At 41.3% G+C, this 9,398-nt stretch overlaps 2 protein-coding genes and 1 non-coding gene across 3 annotated transcripts; 2 read left to right on the top strand and 1 right to left on the bottom strand.

The window, feature by feature from the left end:
• The first annotated feature begins 4 nt into the window (after positions 1–4).
• Positions 5–1,426, top strand: LOC146501209 (uncharacterized). The gene is made up of 6 exons (XM_085133217.1): positions 5–144; positions 224–336; positions 513–674; positions 768–822; positions 936–1,030; positions 1,125–1,426. Exons 2-6 carry the CDS (start codon positions 322–324, stop codon positions 1,332–1,334), a joined length of 537 nt encoding a protein of 178 aa, XP_084989343.1. The 5' UTR covers positions 5–144; positions 224–321; the 3' UTR covers positions 1,335–1,426.
• Positions 1,427–5,318: 3,892 nt separating this feature from the next.
• Positions 5,319–5,400, bottom strand: trnas-gcu (transfer RNA serine (anticodon GCU)). Its single transcript has one exon. It is a non-coding gene; the product is annotated as a tRNA-Ser (tRNA).
• Positions 5,401–6,847: 1,447 nt separating this feature from the next.
• Positions 6,848–8,929, top strand: LOC146501207 (meprin A subunit alpha-like). The gene is made up of 4 exons (XM_085133216.1): positions 6,848–7,479; positions 7,757–7,978; positions 8,092–8,235; positions 8,326–8,929. The coding sequence occupies exons 1-4, from the start codon at positions 7,446–7,448 to the stop codon at positions 8,535–8,537; spliced, it is 612 nt and encodes a 203-aa protein (XP_084989342.1). The 5' UTR covers positions 6,848–7,445; the 3' UTR covers positions 8,538–8,929.
• The last annotated feature ends 469 nt before the right edge of the window (positions 8,930–9,398 follow it).

The raw sequence follows: 9,398 nt of genomic DNA, 5'->3' as shown, positions 1-9,398 counted from the left end.
GAAAGAAAATCTAACTTTAACAGCAGAGTGGCTTAGCATGGCTAAGCTGTGATATTCAACATGCCACCAAACCTGCCTCCCAAGCCCAGCCCCTTGAATTCAAGAGTGAAACTGATTGTGTTGGAGCTACTTGCCTCTGATAAGGTTTGTGCACTTCTGTATTTGGCGTCTCAGGTTTCAAGTCAGATCCTGTATCCTGTAGTTGTTTTTCTCCACAACGCAGAGTCAGCATGGATGGATGTCCGGGACAGCAGTGACACAGAACAATGACTGGATACTTGTCCTTTGGAGCAATACAGAAACACTAATGTAACCCGAAGAATGAACAACCAGGAAGTAAGTGCTGTGATAATGAAGCAAACATAGCTGTTAGCTTGTATTCACAAAATGAACTTTGTCCAGTTGTCTGCCATGACTCTGTCGCTCTGGTGCAATATTATAAATGCAGTGAGTATAACACACAGTACTTAGATGATATGCTGTGAATAAATAAAAGTTTTCTGATGCGTCAGACATCAGCAAACACCACTGAAACAAACTTTGAGGGTCCTGCTTCGGCCAAAGAGAGGAAGGTGATCCACTTCTCCAGCGGTGAAACTCTTGTAGTTGAAGACAGCGAGGAGGAAGAGGTGGAGACGTCAAACAAAACTCCCTTTGAAGAACCTAAACAGAAGGTGGGCATCTGTTTGGGGGGGGGGGGGGGGACTTGTGGTGAATGTTTAGCAACAGTCAGTTCATGTGATTGCTTCTGTCTTTTTCCTTCTCAGACTCGGCTATCGTTCAAGAATGTGGCCATTCTAGTTGGGAGGTTTTCACTGCTGGGTATGCCATGTGACATAATCAATACAGAAGCCAAGTGACTGTAGAGAAGGCCCTGACTTTAGCTTTTTGTGCAGGCTTCACTGAGTCTCCACATTTTCTGTTTCCAAATTCAGCCTGTGACTTCCTCGGAGAAAGATTAGCTGGTGCTCTTGGACTCAGTGCAGCCAAATACCAGTACGCCATAGATCGTTATCAACATGATCACAAGGTAATGTGTTCACAAACATTCAAGCAAAAAATAGAACTCACTCTATCGTCTATCTTATAAAAGGAAAATAAGTTCACTGTTTAACCTTCTTCAGACAACAAACAGTCGAGCTTCAGATGACCTCAAGAAGGGACAGGCAGAGACCGTGACACTCTCTCCCAGGTCTGATTGGAGTCATTATGGGGCCACAGGAGATGTAAGCTGTCCTGCCAATCCCCAGGAGAGCTCTGATGAGAAACAAATGGCTGGAAAAGAAGGATGTCACAACAAGGGCTATCAAACGGACGAGGAGCACTTGAAATGAATCTCAGAGAAGAAAAGCAAAAGAATGTGAAGTCCCCAGGATGGAATGTTACAACAACGTGAAGAATAAAAAGCTAACAAAACAAACTAAAACATTTTCTGTGTCTAACTACCAGTACAAGCTTTTTTCACCGTTTATTCTTCCCAATCCTGGCAAAACTGAGGTTCTTACTTCAGCCCCTTTGCCAACAATATCACTGTCTTATTTTTGACCAAAAATTAAGATGAGATTGAGCTCATCCAGTCGTATTACCTTTACTTAAGAAATAATGCAAAAATCAGACCTTCTTTGATTCCCAGTAAGGTGGAATCTCTAGTAAACACTTTCATTTTCTCCTGTCTTGATTATTGTAACTCTCTGCATCTTATTCCTCCTTAATCCATCTTCAGTTGGTCAACAAAGCAACAGCTAGACTGCTATCAAGAACTAGCCTGCATGTGATTTGATTTCATTAAAAAAAAATGTTATTAACAGCATATAACTCCAAAAACATTAATAACCTCCGGCCTCTTCAAAAATGTCAACATCCATTGAACTCTACTGTCAAATATCCACCAGTCTTGATCAGTATGGCACTTCTAAATGTTCGCTCTCTGTTGAACAAGTCTTTTATTATTAATGATTTAATTTTAGATAATAAACTTGATTGTTTATTTTTAACTGAAACATAGCTGGGCTCGGATGCACCAGTTGTTCTCACTGAGGCCTCCCCACCAAATTTTAATTTCTCTTTTTCTATTAGAAGTGGTGAGCGAGGTGGTGGGACTGCATCTTTAACCAACAACACACCACCAAACACATTTTAATTGATCCTTTTACCACTTTTGAATTCCACGCTGTTGTTTTTAGCAGCCCTCCAGCTTTATCTGTCACAGTTTATAGACCACCTAAAGACAGTGCTGCTTTTATCAAGGGATTCTCAGAAGTTTTAACAAACATACACTCAAAATATAACATGATAATTCTAACCGGTGATTTTAACCTGCACATAGATAATCCTTCTGACCCTGCAGCAAAATAATTCTTAAACATTCTTCACTGTTTGGATTTTACCTGCACGTCACGCAGCCGACTCACAACAGAGGACACACTCTGGACCTGGTCATCACCCATGAGCTGTCCACCAGCATGTCCTCTGTTGTTGACTTGACTGTCTCTGACCACTACTGTGTGTTTTTTAACATCACCGGTTTCATTCAGCGGGAGACCTCAGTGCGAACTGTGAGGAGGCGCTATCTAACCTCTGAAGTGGCTGCAAATTTTACCAGGGTTTTAGACGAATGCCCCCCTGTGATTTTATTTTTAATAATTTTAACAGCAAACTGAAGAAAAGCCTTGACTGCGTTGCTCCACTCACCACCAAAAAGATTAACGTAAAACATGCATCACCCTGGAGAAACGAAGAAGTCAAAAAACTCAAAAGGAATTGCAGGGCAGCAGAAAGGAGATGGAGGAAAAATAAAAATACAATCAATCATCAAATACTTTGCGAGCAACTTAAAATTTACAATAATACATTAAGGAATTCAAGAAATTCATACTTCACCAAATTAATCAGTAATAACAAAAATAATCCCAAGGTCCTCTTTTCCACCATAGATCATTTATTTAACCCTGATTTTAACAGCTCCCACAGACTCGCTCTGTGAGCAGTTTGCACCACTTCAGGGGAAAAGTCAGCGCCATCAGATCTGATATTTTATCCCCTCTTCACTTTATGGATTTTTTGAAGCTGAGCTTTTATATATGATGAATTGCTCTCTTCAGTTGGGTGTCTTCCCTGCTGCCTTTAAAACGGCGGTGGTGAGGCCCCTTGTGAAGAAGAGCAATTTGGATTGTAATGATTTTAATAACTACAGACCTGTATCCAACTCACCATTTTTAAGTAAAATTTTAGAAAAACTTGTTTTTATTCAGATTAATGATTTTTTGAATGATAGACAGATCCTGGAGATATTCCAGTCTGGATTTAGGGTGAACCACAGCACAGAGACTGCTCTCCTAAAGGTTTTAAATGATCTTATATGTAACTGGGACTCCCAAAAGCTCTCAGTCCTGGTGCTGCTGGATCCAAGCGCACAGTACAGTTTGATACAGTAGACCACGCTATTCTTTTAAACAGACTGAAACACATGGTGGGCCTCTCTGGTGCTGTACACAACTGGTTCACTTCCTGTCTGTCAGACAGAACTTTTATGGTGAGTATGGATACATGCTCCTCTAAGATCCATAAAATGACATGTGGTGTGCCTCAAGGGTCAGTTTTAGGCCCTGTACTTTTTAATTTGTATAAGCTCCCTCTCGAGTCATCAGGAGGCATGGAGTGAACGTCCACAGTTACGCTGATGACACTCAGCTGTACATCTCCGTGTCTCCTGATGACACCAGACCAATGGATACCCTTTTTAACTGTATTCTAGATATAAGATCTTGGATGGCAGAAAACTTTTTACAGCTTAACCAGGACAAAACTGAAGTTTTAATCATTGCTCCTGAGGCTCAGAGAGAGAAACTCTTGTCTAAATTACAGGCATTTTCACTATGTGCTTCACTACAAGTGAAAAACCTGGGTGTTGTTTTTGACTCTGAGCTTGGTTTTATCCCACATATCAAACATGTAACCAAAATGGGATTTTATCATCTAAAAAATATAGCCAGAGTCCGCCCTATTCTCTCTCGGGCCAACACGGAGATGCTGATGCTTTTATTACCAGTCGCATTGATTACTGCCCTGCTCTCTGGTCTCCCCAAAAAGAATATTTCACCTTTACAACTTTTACAAAACTCTGCAGCTCGTGTGCTGACGAAGACCAGAGGGCGGGCCCACATTACACCGGTTTTAGAATCGCTGCACAGGCTCCCCGTGTGTTTCAGGATCGATTTTAAAGTTCTTTTATTGGTCTTTAAATGTCTTAATGGTCTTGGGCCTTCTTATCTCTCAGATCTGCTTCTACCATATGAACCCTCACGGACCCTGAGGTCCTCTGGTACTGGCCTTTTGATTGTCCCTAAAGTCAGGACACATGCTCACGGAGAGGCAGCTTTTCAGTGGTATGGTCCTCGTCTGTGGAACAGCCTGCCGGAGGAGCTCAGGGCCGCAGAGAACGTACATGTTTTAAGAACAGGCTCAAGACCACCTTTTTAATTTAGCTTTTACTTAACGTTTATCGTTAAGTATGTTTATGTTACCCTATTGTTCTTTTTATATTATTAAATTAGGTCCTACATAATATTTATTGAATTTTATCTTTTTATTCTGTATATACTCTTATTAGGTCATATCTCGGAGGGGGCTCTCTGCACTGGTGTTGTGATCGACCGTGGCTGCTGTGGCTCTGTGGGTCTTCTCAGGCTGGCTGGGGGGCTTCTTTGCATCCCTCCAGCTGTGTGCCCGGCCTGGAGGCTGCGGTCTGTGACCAGCTCCCGGTGCAGACGGCTCCGTGTGATAGTGTTCCCTCACCTGGCTCATGTGTGCCCAGCTCAATTTTGCCCAATTTTACTTCTCAAGTGTGTGTGTGTGTGTGTGTGGGGGGGGGGGATGTGTGTGTATGTATGTGTGTGTATGTATCCATGACCTGTATCCTCAGCCTATCAGGTCAGCTGGTTTTCGGATTTGTTTTTATGGGGTGCTGAAAATTAATTTCTATAGGTTGGCTTTACCTTATCTTTCGCCCCATTATTTGTGGCCCTTTGGATAAAAAAAAGACACTAGAAATACGTGGACCTATTTATAAATGCAAACAGAGTCAACCACACACATATTAGAAGAACAAACTGTGAAGCAATTTGTAACTGTTTTTAAAAAGTGCTTAGCAACTAAATAATATTACTATTTATATAATTGTCAGAATAAAGTGAATTTTAAATTATAAACTATAGATGCTAAAGCAGGGTTGAAACCACATAAACTAAGCGTTGTTGCTTTTTAAACATTATGAAAAATGATATCAAAATTTAGTACGCGCATTAAATATAAGAAGTTTCCGACGAGGATGGGATTCGAACCCACGCGTGCAGAGCACAATGGATTAGCAGTCCATCGCCTTAACCACTCGGCCACCTCGTCTCGATACACCGTTGGGACATGCCCATAGTAATATCAACATTCAACGGCTGTCAGTTAAAATCCCGACAGTGGGCAAGACTATTTTTCTAAGGTTTCACACCATCGTGTTTTAGCATGTTAGGCTAAATGTGGCACTGCCGTTAGCCACCTTGCTGACGTTAGCAATATGACAACACAAAAGATAGTGGCTACAACTACCTAAACCCGGAAAATGCGTAGTGTGGACACATGTCGGTATCGACATAATAAACCTTGATATATGCCACTTTTTTAAAAGCTGCGTTTAAATCAGTGACGTACCGAGTGTTGATACATGCCGTTGTGTGTGCTGCCTTTGGGGGCGTTTCTGTAATACGACACAGATAACATCGTAAAAGTTGCAGCACTGCTGCTTTTATCTGTCCATCTGTGCAAACGTAGGGAAATGAGGACCATGATCAATGGAAAATTCTGCGTAACATCGCCAACAGCAAAGATAAGAGCGTGACTGTTTTCAGGGTTGGATTGAATTGTAGGTTTTAACTAGCTCCTTCACCTCTCTGTGTGGATTTAGCGTAAAAAGTGTCCACTCCACCACCGGGGTTACGTATAGCATTACGTAGCATGTGCATGTGCCGTAGTGTCGAGTGCCGTACTGGTAAAAACTGGGTATCTGTCCCCATCTAGCGATTAGATTTGGTCATAAAAAATAAACGTCTGAGTTTAAATACCCACAGGAAAATATAGACAATCGAGACTTTAACTTAAAACCCACAACTTTATCAAATTGCCTACACGTTTGAAAACACCTGAAGAAAAAAGAGCGAGCATAGGTAGAGCTAGGGAGAGTGGGTCTTATGCTTTGAATATATCACATAAAAGAAAATCAGCATTTGTGCTCCTGAACAATTGCTGCGCTGAATTCTGGGTTGCCATCAGAGAATCTAATAATACCCAGGCAATAGCCTAAGACAGGAAGTGTGGAGATATTCACGCCACCTCAGGCTGATGCACATGTGAAAACACTCACAAATCAGTAACAATTTGAGTCAAAGTTCCTCAGTTACTGTTTACAGCTGGCATAAAACTACTCCACTTCCAAAGGTCGTATTATATGTAAACTAAAGAAGCAGCATTTACTTGGAGACACGCTGCATCATGATGGAGAGAGTGCTGTTATTGTTGGGATTAGTGGTTCTTCACACTTCATATACTGTAAGTATCCATTCAGCATTTCTAGGGAGACTTAAAAGAAGAGACTGAATGTTTACCCGCACGTCTTGGTGTGTGTGTGTGTTTTGCAGATACCAGTTTCCCCTGAAGTACACGGTATGTGCAAAGATGATACTTGAAAGGCTCTTAATTTTTAGAGATGTGGAAAGACTTTGAGTCAAGTCTGTTTGCGTTACAGAGGTGTATGGAATGGAGAAGATGAGAATCCTATCTTAAATTTAGGTGAGATATGTTTCAACACGTAATGGTTCCAAAATCAAAACTGTTGCATACTTGGTGCTGCTCATGATACAGTTAAACACAATTTCTTTTTTTTTTTTTTTTACCGTGCTGTAGGATCAGATGCCGACCTGTTTGAAGGGGACGGCACTCATATTTACTACAGTCATAAACTGTGACACCAATGGTTTTGGTGGACTCAACGGTGCATTCAGGTTCAGGCTTGATGACGAAGTTTCACAGAGGAACACTAATGTCCAAAAAGCTTAGAGGCACTATATATCTTTAGTTATTAACATTTTATATACTTATCCTTGTACTGTCTAATGTTTATCAAGAATGTGTGGGTAACCTTTTTTTGCTTAGACAAAAATCACAGATAGTACTTGAAAACAGTTGGTAATTTCCTTAGTTACTTTGGAGGGGTTATTGATTTTCAAGCTTTGAACGTTTGCAGTTATAATTTGTTATCAAAAACTTCCTCTCCCATAGGTGCTTCTCTAGTGTTGGTGACCAGCAGACAGGTCAGATCTTGTCACTGGGACCAGGCTGTGACCACAGTGGTTGAGCACGAGCTGCTCCATGCTCTGGGATTTTACCATGAACAGTCCCGCATGGACAACATCTGGCTGGACCAGGTTACGTCAGGTATATGTAGTTCTTTCATTCTTTTCAGCCATTTTCTATGTAGAAATTGACTTAAAAAAATATTAGGATAAAGTGTACTGCTGCATAGATAGTTACACTAGCAAACCCTGCGCTGTGCATGAGAGGCAGGGAACACGCAAACATACATGCTACAATCATTATAGTGTAATACTATGATGCATTGTATTGTGACACATAATTGAAGTGTCAAATGTACAGTTATTTATGATTGCTTTTTTATGATAACATTTATTAAATAAGAGAACATTTCCTGCAGGACTTCCACATAACTTCAACAAATACAATGACGACTTCATCACTGATCAAAACACTGCATACGACTATGAGTCCGTCATGCACTACAGGCACTTCTCCTCCAACAAGAATGAATCCATCCCCACTATCACCACCAAAATCCCAGAGTTCTACAATATTATTGGCCAGTACCTTGATTTCAGCAAGATGGACACCCTCAGGCTCACCAGGATGTACAACTGCTGTATGTATATGTTGTCACACTGGGCTTCAATGAGTCGACTTTTTAATCTGACAGCTATAGGACTGTGTAAAACACATTCCTATGTGCATACCCCTCCTCTCATTCTCATACAGCCGGGCCACTCATCCTGCTGGATCAGTGTACCTTTGATTATGCAAGCATTTGTGGGATGATCCAGGCCTCTGATGATGTGAAGTGTGTCTACACTCAGAGCTCTGCAGGCACACTGGATCACACACTCCTGGGGCAATGCAGAAGTCTGAATAATGTCTCTTCATGTTTACTGTAATTTCAGAGGGAATGAAACATTATTATAGATTGTCTTATGTTTATTTGTTTTTTTTTAGATGCTGGATACTTCATGCACTTCAACACTATGACTGGGGAGCCCCAGGAGTCTGCTATGCTGGAACCTCGAATCCTCTACCCCAAGAGGAAGCTTCAGTGTCTGCAGTTCTTCTACAAGATGACAGGGGGCCCCGCGGACAGGCTGGTTGTATGGGTCAAGACAGATGATGGCACAGACACTGTTTGCAGGATGTTTTATGGTATTTGTTAAATAAGCAGGTTAGCAAGGATGAGCGTTTCATAGAAAATGCCTTAAGCTTCCTCATGAAGTTGAAGCAAATGTCTGAACAAACAGCTTTGCATCGAGGCAAATGTTCATTGGAACATTTGCTTAACTTCTCAGCGGAATAAAAATGGCATTCAAATGATGTTATTTCAAGTCATCCTCCCAACATAAACCATCCCAACAGTTAACACGTTCTCTTAGGTACAGCACTGATAAAATGTTTCTGTTGTGTCTTTATTTTCTGTGTCTGCTAGTCTGGTTGGTTTAACCAATAGACTGAGCAAGACAAGTGGTTTCTTCTTCTTCTTTTAGTCTCCACTGACTATGGTGTACCAGGTCAACTGCTGGTTCTTACGTCACAATTTGCATGCACAAACAAAAATTAAAAAATGGAAAGTTGCGGTATTTCGAGTTATGACATCTGTGGAGGGTTGTTGAAAAACTATTTTCCACTTCCTGATTTTTTGGAGGTTTTTTTTTGCATATTTGTCACACAAAGATAACCTGAGTAAATACACAAATGTGTTTTTAAAATGATTATTTCCTTTATTAAGGGGAAAAACTCCTATAGACCCCCGACACAATGAAAACTGTGCAAGTTTGCAGATGATACCACCGTGGTGGGGCTCATCTCTGGGGGAGATGAGATGGCGTACAGAGCTGACGTTCAGAGGCTGTCAGATTGGTGTGTAGATAACAACCTGGACCTCAATACCACCAAGACAAAAGAACTGGTAGTTGACTTCAGAAGGAGGAAGTCTGAGCTGCAGCCTGTCAGCATCAATGGCGAGTGCGTGGAAAGGGTCTCCAGTTTCAAGTTTCTGGGTGTGCACATAGACACAGACC

This window comes from Neolamprologus multifasciatus, chromosome 15 (genome assembly GCF_963576455.1).
Source record: "Neolamprologus multifasciatus chromosome 15, fNeoMul1.2, whole genome shotgun sequence".
Taxonomy (NCBI): Eukaryota; Metazoa; Chordata; class Actinopteri; order Cichliformes; family Cichlidae; genus Neolamprologus; species Neolamprologus multifasciatus.
Note: the sequence above shows the minus strand (reverse complement) of the source record. Positions and strands in the feature narration are given on the sequence as shown.